The following is a 24646-nucleotide window of genomic DNA, read 5'->3' on the forward strand; positions in this document are numbered from 1 at the left end:
ATGAAAATATGCAGGACCGTGGACAGATGGAGGACATAAGAGCATGGGACACCAGAGTAGCTTTATATTGGTTATGCCTAGACGTCTGTCTGCTAACAAGAAGAAAAAGTAAACATTCTGCTACAGCTAACTGCTGGAGGGTAGAGCTGTTATCTAGACATCCAACCTATCATTCACCATTACAGCAATGAATCAGATGCCTTACTAGTAAGCTTGTTTAACCTGAGGCAACTATTACATGCCTTGTGTCCCTTGACATTTAGAGCTGGTGCTCCAATTGTAAAAGAAACAGTCACATAATGATATGCACTATATAATATTGGCAAAGCACCAATAGATTTAGATTTAAAACATTTGACCCTTTGAAGCCAGATAACACATTAACGAGGAAAAAGGGTAAGTAGTCATGGGATATATGGCAGAAAAGATTAATAATAAAGCAATGTTTTCTCAAAAAAAACCTTTGAAATCTTCTAAAATACATTTAGGAGGCTTGAAGCCAAAGTTTGATAGATGTTGTTTGAATAAGACTCCTTAAGAAGAACTTTGTCTGTAGGATCAAAGAATGAGCATGCTATCACATAATAGATGAGTTTTCATTTATATTTCATACTTTTGTTTCTTCCCCTCCCCCGTTTGTCTTTTTACATTGTGTTTGTGCAAGTCATTAAACAGTAAAATCCAACATGAATGGAAAATCAAGCCATACAATGTGTGCACCACAGTTAGAAAAGCTATAAACACATGGTTGAAAGTAACGTCCAACCACAAGTAGGCCTATTTGATGAGATCTAGAACAATAATAACTCCTGATAAGATGTCTTCTTCCTCTTTTGGCTTTTCCCATCAGGGGTCGCCACAGCGAACAAGTCGCATGGTAAACTTGGCAAGTTTTACGCCGGATGCCCTTCCTGACGCAACCTTCTCAAACTGGGCTTGCAACCGGCACAGGGGCAGAGAAGGGAACAGGGAGCAGCCCGGAGTTGAACCCTGGTTTCACGGACGGAAGGCGCCGCAAACCAGCACGAGCTAAACCGGCTCCCAACTCCTGATAAGATGTAAAAAGCACAAACAGCAAGCTGATTCTAGACTTTCTGTTTTTGCTTTGTAACACAGTTTAGTCTAATCACTAGACCCACACACCAAGCTGTTACAAAACAAAACAAAACTTTTAAATTAACTCAAAGTTGAATCATGGTTTCGTCAGTCTCCAATGAAGCGAATTGTATAAGTGGTGAAACATTTCAAAGAAACATAAAAAAAGACTTTAAATCGGGAACTCACTACCCCCCCCCCATCAGAAACACAGATGACTTTTCCAGTTTTAAATCACAACTCCAAACCCATCTGTTTAAACTGTCATACTTATCATAGTTTTACATCGCTGTTTCTTAATTCTATTTTTATTCAATTTACAATTTTATTTGTGTTTTAACTCACTTGTGCAGTGTCCTTTGTTCTGAAAGGCGCTTTAAATAAAATGCATTATTTTTGTTAGATCCTGATGCAATGATTCAACTGCAAAACACCATCACCTGGATGAATCAACATGTGATGACAACCCAAAATGATCAAGCTGTCAGTCCACTGTGTGGAAACACTCACCATACAGTGTTGTAGAATGTTCTAATACTGTTCCCTTTGTATTATTTCTATGTATTAAAAACTAGTGGGCTGAACTTTATGAAAGAAAAATGTGAATGGATTTGCCTTAAATTATTGTTTACTGGTTTGTTTCTACACATTTAAATTACACTTGATTATCTTGCAAGAAATACAAAGAATCTGAAAAACCTCCCCTGTACTGTTAAATATCAGGTATTTATCTCTGAGTCACACTGGTTGAATTTCTGGCTAAAGATATCCTAGATCCATTTTAGGTCAGTGAATCGGATCGTTCAAAATGAACCGATATTGACTTTGAATTAGATCATCAACCACAAATTATGACATGAATCAAATCTTTGATAAAATAAACCATTACACCCCCAATAGATTTTCTTTTTGGATTAAAATGGCACAAAAACCTGTTAGAAGTCTGTAAGGATCAAAGCTTCTACATTTGTTTTGTTTCCTTTGTATTCTCTTCTTTACTTCCTGTTTTTCAGGGGTTGAATTTCATGCATGATTTACTCGCAGTTATTTGTGTTCACGAATATAAGAGTTTAAATTCAAAGGATGTGCTCAGGAATCTTTTTTTTTATTGGCTCTGGTAGCGCCTTCAATGTGAATTTTTAACACTACTAAACTGCTGCAGCCAAGCAAAGATCATCTTAGTGCATTGCTTTCATGAAACCCTGAAGAATGAGTTTGACAGACTAAAGAGTCATGCTTTGTGCTAACATTCTAAATTGACATTTGACGATACTGAACTCATAAAAGTCAAAGAATTCAGCTAAAATTGATTGTGCAGTGACTATTGTTAGAACTTATCAACATTTGAATGGTGGAGGCGTGTTTCAGAGTGATCTACAGAGAGGTGAATGGTTGTCATGAAAGAAAAAATGTCAAAACTGTAATAGCTTTTATAAATATCCTAATTCTATTTCACATTTTGTTTTTGAGTGCACAGTGCAAACTAGACTCTCATTTGTGTGTGTCTCTCTTATTTGAGTTTATGAGCCAGATAATCTGATCAACAATATAATTCCAAATAGTTCCTTCATCTGTTCATGAAAAAGCCAAGGTTTGTCTTTTCAACCCATTTAAAAAGCTCATGAGTGTGATCCAAATGGGTTTCCACAGCTCTACAGGGAGACATGTATATCAACCCCCCCCCACCGCATCAATAATGTACGTTTGAGAGTGGGTCATTTTTACACTACTCACACTTTTCTTTCATCACCCCTTCCACCTCCCTTGTGACTTGACTAGATACATGAGCACTTCAGCTATACTATTTGTAATGCATACAAGGTTTTTTTAGGAGGACCTGCTTTGTCTTAGTAATTTGACGCAAGTTGTTAACAAGGTTGTCATGTAAGAAAACAAGGTTAGGTAACAGAGACTCAATAAAAAAATTCGACACTTTCAAATTAAGAGGAAAGCGTCTGAGTATTTTTTAATATCAAGCTGTCATCATCAATAATGGTAATTACAAGAAGCTGAAGAGCAAATGTTGATTAATTTGTTAAAAAATAAAAATTCTCATCAATTTCTTAAAACAGATTATCCCTGCATTTAATTTGATGCAAAATAATTCCCTACATCTTTGGCAGATTTGACGCACATTACAGCAAATCAGGCCCAGTCTCACTCCCAACGGTTGAGGGGATTGAGAATCTAAACCAAACAAAGATTTGTGCATCAAGCAAAGTTTAGAGTTAGGATCATCCATACGATAGATATGTTATCAAAATGTGTAAACTCCATTTTAACTGACCTGAGCACGTCTCAGTGTTCTGAAAGCGTTCCATACTGTGAAACTTTTCACATTCTCTCCTATGTCTCTGAGGCTTAACACATTCTTGCGTTTTCTCCAATTGTTTTAGTTAAAAATAAAATAGAAAATTCTTTTCATTATCCTCATAGATTAGCTGTTGGATTCATTAAACAACGCATATCGTTAGCATTGTTTTGATCTTATTAGGATGATCATTTCATCACAGCTGATACTTCATTGTTTCCCTGTAGGGAAAATCTATTCAAAAGTTAACTTTTCAGCTGAAGCCAATATCAAAACAGTTTCAAGTTTTGTCTATCTCAGCAATGGAACATATAGCTGGTGGCTATAAAATAGATTAAGGCATAAACACGAATGCAGACTTTAGATTCTTCATCATCTCATAGGCTGGGCCAAGATTTTAAATTGTATCCTGTAAGTGCTTTCCCAAACATCCTTCCTTACATGTGGTAGTATCAAGTTACCTCATAGCCAGCATGCAGTACTTCGCAGTATGGCCTACAGAATATTAGTAATACTTTTTGAGCAGAAACGCTGAGAGGTGAAAAACATAATGTACCAAAATGAGGGTCTTTGAGTTTTGCCATCCTCTAACAATCAATAAAGCTCCTCTTGACCTTTATGTGTATCAATATTAGTATTTCTGCCTTCTGGAGGAGGACGAGAACTATAGTTCATCCTCAGACAGCAGTATTTCTCTTTTGTGAAAACGTAGCATATTATTCAAGAGTTAGAAGCTTGTCTATTATCAAATACTGAAAGTTTAAAGGCACTGAAGTGTAGAAGCTCCAAAGAAAATTGCAGAGAGGAATGCGAAAAAGAAAATTACATCTGGAGCTGCCAATACAGTACTTAACATTATCTTTAATCAGTGCATGACTGAATGTTTGCCTGGGGTCAGAGGTCTAGCGGGGTATTGGTATTCCGTGTGTGCCTCCTGCCCTGGAACGTCCACCTCTGAGGCATGGAGACGGAGGACCCCAGAGGTTTTAGGTGCATGACCTTCCCTCCAACACCATTGCTGCTTCTCACTCTCCACATGGCAATGTGTTAATGTCAAAGCTCTCCCTCCTCTCTCTAACCATCGTTCACTCTTCTCCTCATGTCACACACACTGCAGTGAACATTTTGACCCGTGGGTCTCACACAATCTATCCCTTTTCACCCTGGCAGGCCTGAGATGTTGGCTTCCGACATTCAGAAAGCAGTGACCTTTTGTGAGCCTCTAAAAAACCTCAGCCACACTGTCTTTCTTCAATGTCAGGCTTAATTGGCGTGTAATGGAATTTTCAAAAGCTCCCTGCTTGGCTCGGTAAAACACATATATACATTTTTTTACACTTCCTGCAAATAAAGTGTAATAAAGAGTTTCTAAATCAGGCAATCCAGTGAGCTTAACATAACATGCTGTCTTTGCTGGTGTGCTGGTTTGTTTAGTCAAGCTGGAGACAAACTACACAACTTGGAGTCTAAAGACTTTAAAGTCCTACTCCAATCCTCTTTTAATCTATTTTAAAAGTGGTTCCAGTGCTCTCTTAATTATGATTTTTCCGTTTTTAGCCAAAACCAAAAAAAAGCCTGTTGTTTGCTAGGACATGGTTTCTGCAGAGCGGCAGTAGTTAATTAGAAATTTGCTACCGCGTTGTGGGGGCATGGAGTGATCCTTTCTTTATTTTCCATCGTCCATCTGTTTACACACTCTTCCACTAGCTTACAGCCCTTTACAACCACAAACTAACATTACCAGTGTAACAAAAATTGGTGAGCAATATCTAAGCTATCCAGCCGTACAGTTTTAAAGCCTGAAACCAGCTCGCACGAGGAAAACCAAGATGTACATTTCCACAAGCGGATGCATCAGAATGGAGCAGAGCAGGGAGCTTTTGGTTTGCTGTAGTAGCTTCTAAGTCACACTTACAAGCTTTTTGCTAGAGTGGTTTTCTTGTCTGCTCCTGATTAACACTGATTTGAGTAAAGAAATACTCAGAAATGCAATTTTAAGCTTCGTTTTCTTAAATGTCCTCTATCATGAGAAAAATGCCACAAGAACATGTTTAATACCAAAAACACAAATGCCATAGAGTAGGTCTTTAAAAATACTAAAAGTTAATGTTACCCAGTTATTTTTAATAAGTACTTTAGTTGTATGATGACGGAAAGACTGGAGATCACACTGAGCTCAAATGGCTTTTTCTCTCATATCTTTGGACATTTTGTGTCCATCAAACTGTGCCAACAGTTCCTAAGTGAAGCACCAAACAAGCACTATAGATGAGAAATAAACAGTGATACTGGTAATATGAAGCAAAGCATTCATGTCCGGCTCTATCTAATGTTAAGATAGAAAAGGTGGCTGTTAGACGCATCCCTTTGTGACATCTCTCCATTACCCTCAACTTTGAGCCCCATTCACTCTCTAAAGACGGAGCGCTGGGTGTTTCTGCCCATGCACCAAAATAAGTGGCTGACAGAGAGCCAGATGGTGTAGAGGAAATGGAATAACGGAAGGGCTTCTACACCAGCTGCTATCCTGAAAAGTGGTTACATTTCTATTAGGAAAGAGAGCAGATCAAAGATGCTGACACCATTACAAACACACATGTAGCCTCTTCCTTTTATGAGACTCCAATGGGTCAGGCAGTAATGAGTCCCCTTTCACATTAGAGAGTGTTTAGATGGCCAGCTGCACAAAGGAATGGGATGATCAAAGAAGCTGTGCGGCACTGGCATTGTGGGTTTGGAAGAAAATAATGTTTTGTCTCTTTGACCATATGTGTGGGTGTGTGTATGCATATGAAAGTTTGAGGGGTTTTTTCTGGGCCACTGCAAACACACACTCCATGGAAGTGGGAGAGCCAATGATAAGGTCCATAAAGGACATTCACTAAACTTACTAAACCTGCTAAATCCAACTTTTTGGCATTGAAACCTTTTGAAGGAACTAGTGTAGATAAAGAGTGCAGACAACAATCACATGTATCTAAGCATAAGATCACTTGGAATGAATGTGGATGATTTTAATGCCATCTTTAAAAATTAATACTGAAAATATTTAGTTTTGAGAAAAAATTAGAGAACAAAGATTTGTTAAATTTAGCTATCCAGTTTACAATTTAAGAGGAAAATATCCCACTCATGCCAGTTTGCATGCAGATGGACCATCAAGTGAACCAAGGAGAGAAAAACAAACAAACAAAAAGAGTAAGTGACATACGAGTTTTGCATTGGGAGAAAAAGACAGATTTCTTAAGCATTGAAGGGAGAAATCCGTTTAACCCTTGTGCTATCGTTGGCACTTTAACATTGGGAGTTGGGTCATCTAGACCCACTAGACAGTGCGCTGAACCTTTTTTCTTCAATGATTTGTGATCTTCACTGGTGTCCATGGATTACATGAAATCTTTCCACCTTTATCCACCTTTGTCATGGTAGGAATAACACGTCAATGTAAGGGTGGGGTCATCTAAGATAGCACAAGGGTTAATTTCGTGTAATAAATAATCCAATAACTAGCACTTCATTTGTTCAATGCTAATTTTCTTCTTTTTTTTTTCATTTTTGTAGTGAGTTTCAGACAATAGTGCCCCCAAACTTGTTGTTGTTGTAACTGCACATTATTTTAGAATACATGATTTTCCTTTCTCATGATTCTCATCTGAAAGCAGAAATATTTCAATAAAGAGTTGAACATTTTCAACTCTTTGCCCAACCAAACTGAATCTGCTCCATTAAACACGGTCCCACATGAAACGTTTATGCCGCTGTTTCCTTATTTTCCACGAAATTGCTTAAAGACAGATTTGAATGTAATTCAAACATCTGCACCTTTCTTTTTTTAGTCTAGAGCTTTTTACACACTATCTTGGTTTCAGACTGTCTGCAGCAGATCCTTGTTTTACATAAGATGTTTTATGTTTTAGTCTGAACATAACTTTTTGTTTATTTTGAATAGTTAGTCTTCATGCTGCCAACGTTATAGTTTTCTGTTTGTGAGTTTTCTGGAGTCATGTCTGTTGAAACACAAAGTATTCAAATCAGAAACGAGTTGTCGCCGGATCTGCTTGGTTGTTATGGCTCAATCAGATAAATTTCACCCTTTTTTCAGGTTTAGGGCTCAAACAAGACAAGTGGGTTGTGTTTTATTTCCTTACATATCTCCTACCAACTATAAACCTCCAAGTAAAAGTTTGGCCCTCAGGGAAAAGCCTAACCACTCTCAGATGTAAGGTAAACCATCCAGTTCCCTCAGCTCATAGCAAAAGCAGCACAGCCTTGTCTCTTTACCTGGAGCTGTACACAGCTTTTAATGTTGCCTTTTCAAAATGTTTTTTTTTTTTTATTTCAAAGCAAATGCAGGTGCAGAGTACCTACATTTGTGTGTTATTAAGAAACATATTCGATGTCGAGCACTTCTTTTATACCATTTGATGTAAAAAGCCTGTCATTTACCTCCTTATCTCTGAAACACTGAAATGAGTTCAGTTAAAGGACACCTGATAAATGATGCAGCTTTTAGAAAATGTGGTGCCTGCCAGAGTGAATCCCATTCATGTAAACAGATCCTTCAAATGAAATGCAAATGGTAAAGTGAGACTGTAGAATGTTTATTCATTTTACCACATATGCTTTTTCTTCACCATTTGCCATTTCATCACAACTGTCAGAGTGACCTTCCACTGTGATTACATTCAGCCTTTCTGTGAGGTGCAGTTCCGCAATCTCATCACTGAGAGGTGCACTTGTATGTAACTTAATCTGCACTCTTTATAATGCACAGTTTTTAATTCTTCTGGTGCCATCATTTCTTGCAAAGCTCTTAAAAAGCATCAAAATCAAACATGAAGTTACATATCTGAATCCGAAAAGGAATAAAGTAGGTATATGTGAGCACTTTGTCTTATAAATAAATAGCAGTAAAGTTTCTGAAATACATATGGATATGATCCTGGATGCATTTCATTACAGAGTTTAGTTTAATCCCAAAGTTTAAAAACGGGGGTATCCCCTATGCTCTTGGAGGGTATTTCTCCTTTCAGTGAAATGCATAACACAAGGTTTTCAAAAACAGGAGAAAAAAAATGGCCCACTTACCATATTGACTTCTGACACCATGTCTATGCTTGCTATGTCTATATTCATTCCCACTCGAACTGGTGGACCTGCAATGGACGGAAAACAAGAGAAGCACATCAGGTCAGAAGCAGCTCGTGTCATTTCTGGTTCACAGGAACCACTTTCTCATTAATGGGTCCGTTGATTGGAGGACAGATTAATAAAAAAAATGTTGCTGTCAACCAGGATTAGATTAGATTAGAAACTCCGACCTGCAGTAAAATGTAATTTCTCTTTTAAGAGTTGTTGACACAAAAGAAATCCAACATTTTTTAATTGATTTTTTTCTTCTTCACGAAACATCTCACACATTTTCATGACAGTAACTCGTAGATAAATGAATGGCTGGATTTTTCTTCTTTTTTATGGTGCGCAAATTCATCTTGGAGTCACAATATTCTTATTGTTTTGATCCCATAGAAGTCAGAGACGGCTGCACACGTCAATCACCATCCCCTAGTTCTTCACTTTTTAAGAAATCAAATTAGAACAAATCTTTGTTCAATCAAACGTTACCGGGTGTCAGCGCACAATCTGAAGCAGAGTTGGTGATATATTACCTCCGAAATCTGGCCTCAATCGTATATCATAACCTTTCAACAGCCTATCCACCGTCTGTTTGACCAAAGGCATGTTGCTGGGGTCATTGACACCGACACTATGGAAGGGGAGAAAAGATAAAAAGGGGGTGCACATGCCTGTATCAATGGTATCACGTATTTTCCATGCCATCTGCAACACCTTCACACTTCGCAAAATGAGTGAAGGATCGTTTTTACCTCTCCACTTACCTTTGAGTGCGCGCCACCGCTGCTACTACGAGGAAGAAACAGACGCAAAGTGTCCTCATGCTTCTTCTTAGGAACACTACGACATTTAAAATGATATAGTTCTTTTTTCTTCCTTCAAGACAAGCGGGGTCTAACTTATTCTTGCCAGTGCAGTAATTCCAAAACCGAGCGCATGCGTATTCCCCACAACATCAAGAAGGAGCACTGCTGATGGCAGATCCAGACTCGGAGGAAATTTAAAGGAGACTCGTGACTTCGAGAGACTCGGGAGCACACGGGAGGGGTTTCCCCAGATTTCGGCGTGTTTGTTAAAATGTGACAGTGCGGAGAGGGTCACCATTCAAAAGCAAACGGTTGCAAAGAGTCAGGAAAAAATGTGGGTGGAGTCGTGTCTTTTTCCAGTGGCTCTTTAAAGATCTGTCGGAGAACTGGTCAAGCTGTCGTTGAGCAACGCTCTTAACTCCGCTGCTCCAGCATGGCAGCTCAGGGGGTGGGGAATCCCAGCTGAAATTTGGAACAGGCAGCTTTCACTACGTAGTAATTAAATAAATGAATAAAACCTAATAAAATTCGTGCATAAGTGCTGCTTTGAATTCGGTTTTAATTTGATCAAGCCCTATAAACATATTTTTTTTCTGAATAAGTAAGTTGGACAGACAGTTCACACTATTAAATAGTGTTTATTGTAAATAATAGAGATTAATGTGTGTTTATTGTACAATCTTAAACAAATACATTCATGTGTAGCGGCTACAAAACAGATGCCCTCAATAAAACCTCGAAGTGCGTTTTGGCACTGTCTCTCTCCAAGGTGCTGAAAGTGGTCCCACCCGTTCCTTGACACTGCGTGATGTGTTCTCTCCTTTTCTCTTCCTCCGCTGGGGAGCTCTGTGCCAGGCATGTATCATTGCACCAACAGTTGCTCACGCATCGATCTCAACTCATTCGTGCTCCTGACGTAAGCGTTGCATTACACCCTGAGAGACGCGTTGGCCAAGCAGCGCCTCGGGGTTGCATGGAGCAGAGCTGGCTGCTCTGAAGACTATTTTCAGCAACATGAGAGCTCTGCACGCTAGTGGCCATCTCCACGCACAGCAAAGCTCTGAATGAGTGAGCAGATGTGGGGATGAGGGCCGTTTGCTGAGGTAAGGCCCGTGTGGGGGTCCCACAGCGACCCCTTCATCTAAAGGGACATGATTTAGACCATCCCACAGAGGGGAAGTTTTTACTCTGCTTTAAATTTCTTTGTTGAACCCATTGTTCATGTGGGGAATAAACCACCACTTTATAACACACTTAGATGAACATAACTATCGCACCTGAAGGTGGCGCTGTATTTCAAATATGTATAAATAAAGGTTTACACAATCAAACTCTAAACATACTTTACATCATATTTATTACTCCTATTTAAAAAAATGACAACCAAATTTCTTTTAATTTTTTTTAAATCATTTATTTTAATTTGTGATGCTATTATACTTTTGCAGTGACTCAAAAACAAAGGGGTGGGATCAGACAAGATTTCTCTTCAAGCACACTGTTTTGCTTTCTCTATTTATTTTAAACAATGTTTATTTTTCATTTTTGTTTTAAATAAATAAACTGAAACTGAAGTATTCTATAGTATTTACAAAACATACAATAAAAAAAAAACTTTGCAATGTAAATCCCAATGGATATATGGGCAATTTTAGACACTGCAGATCCATTGTGCTCCTTTTTTGCTGTAAGACATCAAGGAATGCTGTATGTATAGGTTCTACAATTTTTGCAGAAAAGGAATTAATAAAAAATGTCCTTATTTACGGCTTATACAGGTGCTCCACAAACCATTTCAGGTTTAGATTAAATCATTTATTTTATTTTTTATTTTTTCAATTATTTTTTGCTGTTTTGTTATACATGTTGTATGACCTAACTGTATATGATTAGCACATTTTTCTATTGGTTTCCAACAAATTCTAGTGTTTAAATGTTTTCATTGTTATTTTATTAAATGCAAGATGACCAGGTCTGCTAAAATCAGCCTTCACCATCTCTGACAATTTCATACTTCAGGAGAAGAAAGAATATTGAACTCCTGTGATGTTTTTCCTTGAGGGACACCCCACTGCAAACAAGGCAATAGTATTAACTCTATTATAGTACAGTTGGAGGTAGAGCCTTTAAACACCAAGCCCCTGTCTTATGGAATAAGCTCGCAGCTCATGTAAGAGAGGCCGACACAGTTTCTACATTCAAAGTTAGGCTCAAAACATTCCTTTGTGGACAGGCTTGTTGTCAGACTAGCTAGTATTCAGAGATTATTTAACTTACTGTTAACATGTTTGAATTCAACTTAATAACAATAACAGTTGTTTGTAGGCTGCTATAAGTTTGGAGATGGGGAAAGTATGGTGCACCGGGGTTCTATTCTCAACTTTCATCTCCTTCTCTCCTCCTCTATTCTTGATCATTAATTTATCATTCGGGGCGACAGTGGCTCAGGCGGTTGAGCAGGTTGTCCAATGATTAAACGGTTGGCAGTTCGATCCCTGCTCCCCCCAGCCAACTGTCGTTGTGTCCTTGGGCAAGACACTTCGTCCTCCTTGCCTCCAGTGTGGCTCCACTGGTGTGTGAATGTGCATGAATGATCCCAGTGATGGTCAGAGGGGCCGTAGGCCTGAACTGGCAGCCACGCCTCTGTCAGTCTGCCCCAGGGCAGCTGTGGCTACATCTGTGGCTTACCATCACCAAGTATAAATGAGGAGTGAATGAATAATGGACACAATGTAAGCGCTTTGAGTGACTTGAAAAGCGCAGATAAATCGAATCCATTATTATTATTATTATTATTATTATCATTCAGTTCTCCGTGTCTCTGCTTGGTGCGGTTCAATTTATGTGTTGTCCCCCAGAGGGAAGTGGGAGTGATTCCAGGCTGTGGACCTCTCCTCTGGCTCGTCTGTGCTCCCAGCCATCCCCCAACTCATCTGGATTGGCCCATCATTTGCTGGACTTTAAATATGTAGTTGTAGAGTTAGATAAGCTAATTCTTCTCTAAGAGTTCTGGTACATCACCTGTCTGTCCTGGGGAGGATCCGTCCTCATGTGGACACCCCTGAGGTTTCTACTTCTTTTTCCGGAATCCGTTTTATTTTAGGATTTTTTCCTGAACAAGAAGGAAGGTCTAAGCCTTCCATCTTAGCCTAGTCTGTTTAGTTTAGTTTAGTTTAGCCAATAACTTTTGGATTTTATGACCTTATGCTCTTTATGATTTCACGTTTATCATACAATTACTGCCATAGCCCCAAATTGTTGTAAAATTGGGCTATATGAATAAAATGGAATTGAATTGAATTTTAGTGAAAGAAAAAAAGATAAAGCATAGGGACTTTGACAGAATGTATGTTTTTTAAGGTTAATTAGTCTTGCTCCCTCACCATGCAGCCTTCAGTAACCCTTTTGTGTCTCCACCTCCTGGAGATGCAATCAGGTTCATTTGTTTACCTGCTTTTCCCTGCATACATGGCCTTTAATGTCTCCAATGCCAGTGTTCCAGTGGTTTACCTGCTAGCTATCCTATGTCCCAGTTCAAGCTCTTGACCCCAGTCTAAGCCAAAAGTCACATTCCAGGTCCTCAACCACACTCTTCTAACAAGTTACATGAAATTCCATTTTAATAAACTGGAGGGAAAACAACTACCTGGGAAAGTTTTCTACTGATCTAGTTAAAACTATTGAAAACTATAGCAAAAAACATTTTCTGTGCCTCAACTATCACAAAAAAATGCATGCAGGATTGTGGAGACTGTACATCAATACAAGCTATAGGGTTTCATTTTATTTATTTATTTTTTTTTTTTTTTTTAACTTGTCCTGTCCAACAGCTAGGCAAACAGATGAGAGCTGAGGGCCTCTTGTGTTGGACATATTTTATTTTAACAAGAGGGGTTATTCATCTTCAGACAAACCAAAGGTATGTCTGAATAAACCCCTTTTGTAATTGAGGCCAAAATTTATTAATTTCAATCATGTTTGAAAATCTTTGGTGTTGGACCGGACGGAAAAGGAAAGAGGGGAAGAAGAGAGAGGGACGTTAGAGAGAGGGGGGGGGGGGGTAGGAGGGTGATAATAGGAGGGGAAGGGGGGTAAGACCATGAAGCAGCATAGAGCAGACAGGTTTACTGGTTGTTTATCGTTACGGTACGGTTCAAATGAAGTACAAAAAGGGCGGGGCCTGTTCACACACACTCAAATATTATCAACACACCTGCTAGCCGCAAAAATGTCCACATGTCAACATGCACACAAAACAGATAGTGTTCACGAACGCATACCTATGCCTTTAAACCAACTAGTGTGAAATCTTTCATTCATTCAATCATGCAAACTATTAGTGCAAAGGTGAGCTAACACCTGTGCTCAGGTGAGTGTTTATGTTCTTCTAAAATAGATGGTGGAATGTGAAAAGAAGGAGGAGGAGCGCCCAGCCACCCCCACACCCATACCCCCGCCGCAGCAGCAGCGGCAGCCGGAATTCCCCCAACGCCACACGGGAACAGGCAGGGAACAACCGCCCCCCGGGCGACCAAGACCGCCACCCAGGCCAGGGCCAGCCGGACCGCCGCGAGGCCCCCAGAGCCAGAGAGCAGGGAGGCGCAGAGGGAAAGAGAGCGCCGCCCCAGCCCAGCCAGGAAAGCAGCCCCCCGCCGCGCCAGAAGAGCCCAACGCAGGGCCCCACCGGAGAGGGACGCCCACAGCCCCAGACGAGCACCCCACCACCACCCAGGAGTTCCGGGCATCCCCCCGCCCCGACCCCAGGTACGAGCCAGGACCCCCCAAGGGAGACCCGCTCCGCACTCCAGGCAGCCACCCACCCGGCCCACGGTTGGTCCAGGTAGGAGCAAGGGTTTCATTTTATTTATTCATTTTTGGTTGCTGGTGTGCCTTCTGATTTTTGTCAAGGAAAAAGTGTACCAAGGCTCAAAAAAGGTTGAAAAACATTTATTTAGTACATCGATTGTTGTTGTGATTTGGGATCATCCATCCATCCATCCATCCATCCATCCATCCATCCATCCATCCATCCATCCATCCATCCACTTAACCCACAATTTCTCTTTTATGGTCACAGTGCTGCCAGAGCTTAACCGAGCAACTGCTGGGCGAAGATACAAGATATAACCCCATTTTGGGGCTGTATCAGTTTTGTATCTGCTGGAAAACCTGAGAATTCATGTTAAGTCAGACGATGCCACACTTTCTTTTGTCCCAGTCATTTGTGTTTATTAGTTTAAACTTAATATAATGCTGCCATTTTTTTAACCATCCCGGTTTCTAAATTCTTTGTTACTTATTCTTCTCCTTTTTCATCGATCAGGGAAGTGAAAGATAACAATTGCGTCACCATGAAGAGTTCCAGCAGCCAATGGTAGAGAGACTGCTTATAGTTACTCTGCCATCCATTTGTAGATCATATTTCTTCCTACAACTTGATTTACTTCAAGACATTATAAAATCCAACAAATGAATATTGTTGTTTATGTTAAGCACAAACTTTACCATTTACTGCAAGTCAGATTCTTACATGAACCAACCTGTTTTTTATATTATTACATAAGTTGGTGTGTTGCTTGTACAAGCAGTTCCAGTAAGTATTATTGTCCCAGGTTTCGAGGCATAAAATCACTTTGCTCATTCCACTTCTTTTCATTTTTCCTTAATATTCATCAAAGCAAGAACAGATGGTGGAGTTGTGTGTTATTATGATGTAGGACTTTGTCAATGACATTGGTACAAAAGAAGGCCCAGTTGTTCCATAACCTTCAAATGTCAGTGTGTGGGATTGTTAACATCAATTAAAAACTGGGACTGAGGCAAGAAAAGAATTGTTTTGACCTGCTCAGCTGTTAATGTCTGATTTGCTAAACAGTTTAACATTCCCAAAGGGGCTGCAGCTCTTTCATTTTTTCTCTGCATCTATTTCCCTTGCTTCTTTACACTAAAGGAAAAATAATGACTGCTTTTTGACCCCTTTTACCCAGCTCTGCATTTCTGCCTGAGCTGTGTTAATGATTTCCCATTCTAATGAATAAAAATTGTTGTCTCCAATGTCTGTCAAAGGATGCCTTTTGCTGTTTATTTTGGCTGGATTGTTGGAGTATCTACAGAATGCTAAAAAAACAGGAAGCACCTGCTGATCTTGATTTATGCATTTGTTTGTGCATACGTGAGACACACAGATGCTACATCTCAATATCAGCTGCTATGACCTTGACATTTGATTTTTATCACATTTTTAAAATTTCTATCATGACAAGAGGGTAACTACATGGTTTAGATGGAAATAAACTCAGTTTTAAAGTGGCTTTATTCTTTAAAGCCCAAAGAGACGACCTTTACAACCCTAAACCTTGGGATGACATGAACATTAGTTCACTGTCACAAGTTTTTGAATGACTTTTGCCTCCACTTCCCTTGTAAAAAAAACAAATTCACATTTCAAGCATGTGGTTTATGTCCGCATTCTCTATATGCTCAATATTTTCTTGATTTGATATCTCTTTTATTAAATCCACCAAAAAATCCTTCTAAATCTAATGCATTTTTGCACATTTGAAATACCCTTTCATTCTTTTTGCACATTGCTGTTGTTCTTCTTTTTCTTTCTCTTTTTTTTCTCTATTTTGCACTGAACTGCTGTAACAATTGAATTTCCCCAACGTGGGATCAATAAAGAATAAAGAAAGAAAGAATATTGACCCAATTTTTAAAGACAACATTTTTTTTACTCATTCTAACATCTAAAGCAAGATTAGTGTGGATCAGCATTTGAGGCCTGATAACATTCTCCTGCTTGTGGTTTCACTGTGGAGTCTGCACCTGGTCTGTTCCCAGCAGGGAACACCTCCTGTGGATTGACAACCTGATGTCCAGCCATCCCTGCAGTGACGCATTGGAAATTTACCAAAGTACATGGTGGTTCCTTGAAGCGTGGTGGTTGCAACGTCTTGCATCTCCCTTAGTGCTAAATAATCTGCAAGATTAAGAAGAAATGACCCAGAACTTCATATATTTAGACATACATACAATCTGTTAGCCAGCATTGTTAAATGCACTCCACCTTACCCACATACGTTTGTCTCTTGTTTTTATTTTAGGAAGACTAACTCATCAGCCTAGGCTGTAGAAGTTCTGTTAGAGACGTTTATTTTAAACTTAAGTGGAGCTTAAAAAAGTTACCTATTGTAAACAGCAACAGTTAAAAAAAAGATGAAATGTTATTTCCTGATTAAAACTAGAAGAAGAAGAAAACAGGTTACTTTAATGCAGGGTTCACCAACCTTTTTGAGACCGAGGGCTATTTCATGGGCACCAAGTGGTATGAAGGGCACCACTAAAAACCTCCTAGCCCCCCCCCCCCAAAAAAAAAAAACAACACAATTTGAGGACTTCCTTTTGTGTGCCCTATTTTTATTTGCTCATTTTACACACAAAAACATGCATGAATTTTCTAGACTCGTATTACAGGGGGGGGTCAAACTCAGTTGCAGAGGGAGCCTAATTTTCAAAACAGACTTTAGGTTGCAGCCGAACAAGATAAATATTTATTGAACACACTAAAGCTAAACTTTTAAACCTTTAAAACTTTAACTTAATTTTAACTTTTTAAACATAAATGTAAATAAAAACAGACAGGAATATTAATCCTCACATTAATGGATTACTCAACCACCTCAACCTATTCTCAAAATCTTTACATTACATGAATCATAAGAATGTCCAGAAATTGTGTAATTTATTTGATCTATTTAAACTTTTGTAATAGACCCTTACTTTTAGTGATTATTTTTTAAGTTATATTTGTTTACATATTTGGGTTTTCTTTGTCTACCTTTATCTCAGAATTGATATTGTTGTCATTGACAGACATGCCGTGGTTGTTTGTTGAATATTTGCTTCAATAAAAAAAAAAAAAAAGATTTTTTTTGGGTGCATTCCCTGCGGGCGCCACAAGGGGTGCTCGCGGGCGCACTGGCGCCCGCGGGCACAGGGTTGGTGACCCCTGCTTTAATGGAACTGATGGTGTTTCTCTATTTGTCTGTGATGGCTGGATTTCCATTTTTCCTGTTTTTCTTTACTATATACTAGTTGTATCTGAAAGAAATTATGATTTCAGCAACTGTCTCCTCAGTGATATGAACCATTGAGAATTAAATGTCTAAAATGGTCAATTCCGTGCTAAAGACACATTATTGTCAATGTTTGGTTTAGTCTCTATCTGAACGCTGCATGGTTGACTGCTTTACTGTAGCAAATTATTCAATGGTTTAAAAATAACTGTGCCAATTTTAACTCATTTTATTCATCTAGCTTTCATTATTTGTTTTGAGAATGGATGAGAAGGCTTTTTTTATTTAATATTGTTTTGCCTGCTTTTTTACTATCCATTGGCTGGCATTGAACTTTCCAAACACTTCATCCAAACACAAATATATAAATATAAACACAAAATTAAGAGTATGATAGGTCCTAATAGGATGCATTTTTCCTTTCATTCCCAGCCGTGACCCGACAGAGGGCATTAAACCCATTAGAACAGCTCTGGCATTTCTCTAGACGTTTCATGGAATGCAGACTTTCATTGCAAACCTCAGTACAATGCAAGTGCACCTTTTTCAAGCAATATATCTTGGCAGTGGGTTTTGACCTGTGAAGTTTAGATAACCACGACAAACGGAGTACATCAGGCAACCTTTATGCCTCATTACATTGCTGCTACCAGAGGAGGCGCCACCTGCTCCCCCTTCAAGGTTGCAGTGTCCTTCTCTGCCTGTTTAACACCAAAACAGCAGATAGTTGGCCCATTGCATGCTGACCTCCACACTCTGCTCCTCTTCATCTCATTCTCAGTGTTTCAACCTGCCCCTGACAGAAGTTTGTCATCGCTGCCAGAACTGCTGACAGGAGTCCAGGGTAGGAGTCAGCTTTAGCTACAGTTGGATGAGTGGAACGATGGAGAGAGGGATGGAAGGAGAGAAGGAAAGAGTGATTACTTGACACGCTCTGCCAAAACCCCTTTTTCTTTGAGTCTTGGCATCAAAAGTAGTGATTATACTGTAACATGGGATGATAACACAGCAGTTATCCTCTGGTTTTGCAGCTCTACCAAGCCACCTGCAGATTAAAAAGATCAAGAGGTTTGCACAGCGCTGAAGCTGGATGTCATCTAAAAGGCACACCTTTTGTAACAGCATACAAACACCAAAGTCTTGCTTCATAATACAGATACACGACATAAAATAAAGGAAAAGCTATTCCTATAAATCCTTTACTGCACAAGTTCAAACAACATATAGCAAAACAAGAGAATAGAAATAAATGAAAATCTGATAAAAAAAATACCTAACTGTTTGGTGAAACCATCCAAAAATCCAAAGAATTTTTTAGAACTTTAAATATTGTGAGTTGAATACTTTTTGCTGTTATTTTTAGGACATTTGGTTTTACAGAGCATACATTTGTGTTCACTATGTGTTGAATCCAAAATAGCTGCTCTCTGACTCTAAAGAAAATAAAAAAGGGAAACATTAGAGGACATAAGGTCTTTAGATTTAATTTTACCTAAATAACACAGGGCCTACAGGACGTTTGGGAGGATTAATAAAGAACAGGTGACCATAACATTTTTATAAAAAAGAAGAAACCTAAAACATTAATTCCCTTCTGTGATCAATTTTAAAATGTATCCCAATGGTCAAATAGAGGCATTGTCTTTTCCTTTTTTTTCACACCTAAACTTTTTGTGCAAAATCCATTCTGACTTGGAAATATATATATATACGTATATATATATATATATATATATATATATATATATATATATATATATATATATATATATATATATATATATGTATATATGTGTATATATATATATATGTATATATGTATATATGTGTATATACATATATATGTATATATGTATATATGTATATATATATATATATGTATATATGTGTATATATATATATATATATATATGTATATATGTATATATGTGTATATATATATATATATATATATATGTATATATATATATATATATATATGTATATATGTGTATATATATATATATATATATATATATATATATATATATATATATATATATATATATATATATATATATATATATATATGTATATATATATATATGTATGTATATATGTGTGTGTGTATATATGTGTGTATATATATATATGTGTGTATATATATGTATATATATATATATATACACACATCAGACCTCAGACCTCTCAGTCCAGAAAAGCGCAGTGCTAGGAACAGCTATACTGCGCATGATCTTCAAGCTCCCAGGCCTCTGGTAGAGGACCCGAGCTTGGGTGACAAGCCACCCGCGGAGGGTGAGAGGGGCATTTTCTTTTGTTTTTTGTATATATTAGGGAATCAGTTGATTGAAAAGTGTGAATCTGCATGTGTTACATATGTTTGGAACATCATGTCATGTACATGGTTCCATGTGTAAAGAAAGTGTGAGGATGAATGAACTTGATTCCACTGTTTTTAATTTTTCTTTACACTAACAAAACGTCAGGCCTTGTGGTTCAGTGTCCGCCCCGAGTCTGAGAGGTTGTGAGTTCAAAACCATGGTCAAGTCATACCAAAGACTCTAAAAAATTGGACCAAATACCTCCGTGCTTGACACTCAGCCTTAAGGGATTGATTTTGAGGGTTAAACTAGTTTCCCATGTCATGATTCCCAAGAGTGTGTGTGTCTGTAGCTCACAGCTCCCCCTGGGGGAGCAGTTGACACTCCTAAAGGCAATTGTAACTAAGGCTTTAATGAGCAATGAAGTGAAAAGACGTGAACCAGAGGGCAGAATGAACGCAATGTGCTGTCCAAAAATGAGCCACTGCTTATGACTGGCTTTGCCAGCACTTTCAAGAAAATCCAGGACTTCTGTCATCAGCTGGCGTGAGGGAAGCCTTAATCAAAAATGCAGAATGTGAGGTCAGGCAGCGTGTAGATTAGGGGTGTGCCAAAATATCGATATGGCGATATATCGTGATATTTAGTCCCGCGATAGATTCTCGATACGTCTTCATCAAGTATCGAACTTTTATTTACGTTTAAAGACCCTGTAAAATGTTATATTAACCATCCTTTGGTAAGACAATTCTTCGGAGGGTCGATAGGGGGCGCTCGTTGCGGGCGGACGAAGAAGAATACACATTCAAACAAAGATGGCGGAGGGGAAAAACGATAAGAAGCGAGAGCTGCAACTTAAAAGACGCGCCGACAGCATTGAAGCTGCATCACCCGGAGTTGTGTGAGAAGTGAGCTGTTGCTGGCCTGAAGCCGACACTGCTTCATAATAACCATAACATAACAATAATAAAAGTACATTTAAAAGATCATCTTGTATATTACGGAGCTGCTAATAGATGGGCTAGTGTCACTATGACTCTGAGATAAATTCACTCCTGAGCATGCGCTGTTCTGTCCGTCATGCAGCTGACCGGCTTTTCCAAACCCGTTGGTGATGGTAGATTTTTTCACGCTGCTTTTATGATTGTTTTTAACTTGACAGCTGCATCATATTGTAGTGGCAATCACGTGCACGTTGAGTCTAATGGCACCAAAGGATTCTGGGATGCAGCTGGGCATGCGTGTTTCTTTTTGTTGAACCATGATTGAAGTGTCTAATACCTGAATTGAGGTGCATGCTGTTTGGCTGCTTAGAGGTGTATTGAAAAATAGTTGGCTAGTTGCTTGGAGTTGGATTACGCAATCAACCCATGCACTAAGACCGGAAGCAAGTTCAAGGCGGCCGCCAAATAAATCCACAAATTAGCCGCGTCACTGAATAAGCCGCAGGACTGTACGCGCTAAACAAAAGTAGCGGCTTACAGTCCGGAAAGTACGGTATTCATTTTTATCCTGTTTACAGCAATTTTGTACTAAATAATGGCTGCTGTTCATATTCACTATTGTTTAAACCAAATTTTACAAATATTTCCAAATGAAAATTGTCATTGTTGGTCAAAGACAGAGTATTACTGATTTCAGCAATGTTACACAAAAGTCTGTTATTCATTACACCAAATAGGACACAAGTTGTTTATTATCATGGTGTTTAAAAAATAATTGGGTAAATATTTTCCAAAAAACAGTTTTTCAAGTTCTTCTTTCTTAAAGTTTGATATATCGAGAGTTGTTAGAGACGAGATATATAGATTATTATAATATCGCCATATCGTGATAGTATCGTTATCGTGAGCAATGTATCGCAAATCGTATTGTATCGTGAGGTACCCAGTGATTCCCAGCCCTAGTGCAGATCCTTGCTGGGCCTCCTACAGGAACATACATGATATGGTGCCTCTGTCAGACTCCTCCCCCCTTCCTCTCCGCTTGGTTCCTGATTCAGCCCAGCTGCGACCACTTACCTCATCGTCTCTTCTGCCTTCATAAGGAACTCCAGGATCATCACTCCTCGCCTGTCCGTTGCCCCTGATGGTGCATAGTTGGTCCTCAAGTCTAGTTCATGCTCTCACTCTACGTTTGTTCCACGTCTAATACCTATTTGTACTTACCCTCGGGAATCCATTGCCGCAAGTGGTCGCCTGAAGCTGTCTCAGCTGAAGAACCTTCCTCCTGACTTCACTCCTTGGTTACACCTCGAGCCTCTGCCGTTTCCTCTGTCCCCCCGGGACCCCCGCCGACGACAACTCACTCTGTAAGCCTGCGAAGGGATCCACCAGTGACGCCACCGAAGACTACGTTCCGCATTCTGGAAGCCACGTATCCTGCTCTCCCTCCATTGCAGACCTCCTTATTAAAACTTCTGACCTGCCACTCTCGTCCTCCTCTGTTTCTTCCGGGTTTCAGCGTCTGGGTCGAAAAGGGTTCTGTAGCCATCCATGACAATACACACCCACTCCAGCTCAAACACAAGAACAATGTTCGAAGCAGGAGGCCTTTAACAACCAATCAGAAGAGACCTCAACTCTGACGGGCATCACTTGAAACGTCACAGGGAGTTTTCCTGTGACGTCATTTCCGGGTGAGCCTTTCCTAGTTCTAGTCGTGTGTGACTGCTGTCCTCTTGTTTGGCATTAGCCTGACTACTATTGCTTACTCTAAGGGTTATCTGGGTTAATATTCACATTTAGCACCTTTTAGTAGCGAATTCACTACTGTTAAACCGCTTGCTGTTCACTTTTCTCATTTTGATAAATAAACCACTTCTCTTTACCTAAACACCGCTAGCCTTAGCTTAGAACCTAGCATGGCCACCACTGCTTCCGCCTTTTCCCCTTTCTCCTGCCCCATGTGCCATATGTTTAGTGACGATCCTGCCTCCTTTAGTAAAGATAGCGGTAGGTGTGTTAAGTGTAGTCTTGTGTTAGACTTGGAACAGGCTGAAGCGGTAGAAATGGAGGCATCCATAGAAACCTCTGTAACATTAGACTGCTTCACTATTGTGGATCAAGTGGAAATAGCATCAATTATTACGTCCTCCAAATCTTCAACGTGTCTGTTAGACCCAATTCCCACTAGACTTTTTAAAGAAACTTTTCCCCTAATTAATGATCCCATATTAACAATGATAAATACCTCTCTGGAAACGGGTTACGTGCCACAGTCTTTTAAATATGCAGTTGTTAAACCTCTTCTGAAAAAGCCCAGTTTGGATCCTCGCATCTTGGCCAACTATAGACCGATATCAAACCTGCCCTTTATTTCTAAAATCCTAGAAAGAGTTGTAGTTAAGCAGCTTTACTGCCACCTACAGGACAACAGCCACTTTGAAGACTTTCAGTCGGGGTTTAGACCCCACCACAGTACGGAAACTGCACTAGTTAGAGTCTCTAATGACTTGTTATTGGCCTCAGAAAAGGGTCTACTTTCTATTCTGGTCCTGTTAGACCTCAGTGCTGCCTTTGACAGTATCGACCACAGTATTTTACTCCATAGACTAGAGCAGGACATAGGGATCAGAGGATCTGCTCTCCACTGGTTTAAATCCTATCTGTCCGATAGGTATCAGATCGTTAATGTAAATGGCCATTCCTCTCAGTGCACTCGAGTCAACTATGGAGTCCCACAGGGCTCAGTCTTGGGACCGATCCTGTTTACGCTTTATATGCTACCCCAAGGAAACATAATCAGGAAACACAGCATTAATTTCCATTGTTATGCCGACAATACGCAGTTGTATTTATCCATGAAGCCTGACCAGAATGACCAGATAGAGAAAGTGAACGCCTGCATCAGTGACATCAAGACCTGGATGACAATCAATTACCTCCTCTTGAACCCAGAAAAAACTGAGGTCATTATACTTGGTCCTAAAAACCTCAGAGATGCTCTGTCTGCTCAGATAGTCTCCTTGGATGGCATAAGCATAGCCCCCAATTCCACAGTTAGAAACCTTGGGGTTTTACTTGACCAGGATTTATCATTTAAGGCTCATATATCTCAGGCGTGTAGAACTGCCTTTTTTCACCTGGGAAATATTGCTAAGATCAGAAATATACTTTCTAAGAGTGATGCTGAAAAACTCATCCATGCATTTGTTACGTCGAGGCTGGATTACTGTAACTCCTTGTTAGCAGCGTGTCCTAAGAGTTCCTTAAGAAGTCTCCAGCTTGTTCAGAACGCAGCAGCTAGATTGTTAGCTGGAACTAGCAGAAGAGATCACATCACTCCTGTGTTAGTTTCGCTGCATTGGCTCCCAGTTGATTATAGAATCAAGTTCAAGATCCTCCTGTTAACCTATAAGGCCTTACATGGTATGGCCCCGTCCTATATTAAGGACTTCATAGTCCCTTACCATCCAATAAGAACACTTCGTTCGCAAAACGCAGGACTGCTTGTGGTTCCTAGAATTAGTAAAAGTACGGTTGGAGGTAGAGCGTTTAGCCACCAAGCCCCTGTTTTATGGAATAAGCTCCCAGCTCATGTAAGAGAGGCCGATTCAGTTTCTACATTCAAAGTTAGACTTAAAACATTCCTCTTTGGACAGGCTTATTGTCAGACTACTTAGCATTCAGAGATTATTTAAATTAATGTTAATTTGTTTAAATTAAACTTAATAACTATTTCTTTTAAAAGGCTGCTAGAAGTTGAAGCTGGGGTAACTATGGTGCACTGGGGTTCTGTCCTCTTTCCTGTTTTTACTTCTACCCTTCCTCTTCTCTATTCTTGATCATAATTTATCATTTAGTTCTCCATGCCTCTGTTTGGTGCAGTGCGATTCATGTATTGTCCCTCTTTTCCTTTACCCTCCTGGGGAGTGGGAGTGCTTCCAGACTCCTGTTGTTT

The 24646-nt window shown here is 39.4% G+C and overlaps 1 protein-coding gene across 1 annotated transcript in view; it reads right to left on the reverse strand.

Annotated features, from left to right (window-relative positions):
* The window catches only part of LOC101167169 (gamma-aminobutyric acid receptor subunit beta-2), a 59718-nt gene extending 49964 nt beyond the window's left edge, over window positions 1–9754 (reverse strand). The window contains exons 1-3 of the mRNA XM_004084208.4: window positions 9307–9754; window positions 9076–9173; window positions 8495–8562 (exon numbers count right to left, since the gene is read on the reverse strand). Of these exons, the coding sequence (XP_004084256.1) occupies window positions 8495–8562; window positions 9076–9173; window positions 9307–9365 (225 nt within the window). The 5' untranslated portion in view covers window positions 9366–9754. The remainder of the gene's footprint in view (window positions 1–8494; window positions 8563–9075; window positions 9174–9306) is intronic.
* Window positions 9755–24646: the final 14892 nt, after the last annotated feature.

This window comes from Oryzias latipes, chromosome 14, assembly GCF_002234675.1.
Source record: "Oryzias latipes chromosome 14, ASM223467v1".
NCBI lineage: Eukaryota > Metazoa > Chordata > Actinopteri > Beloniformes > Adrianichthyidae > Oryzias > Oryzias latipes.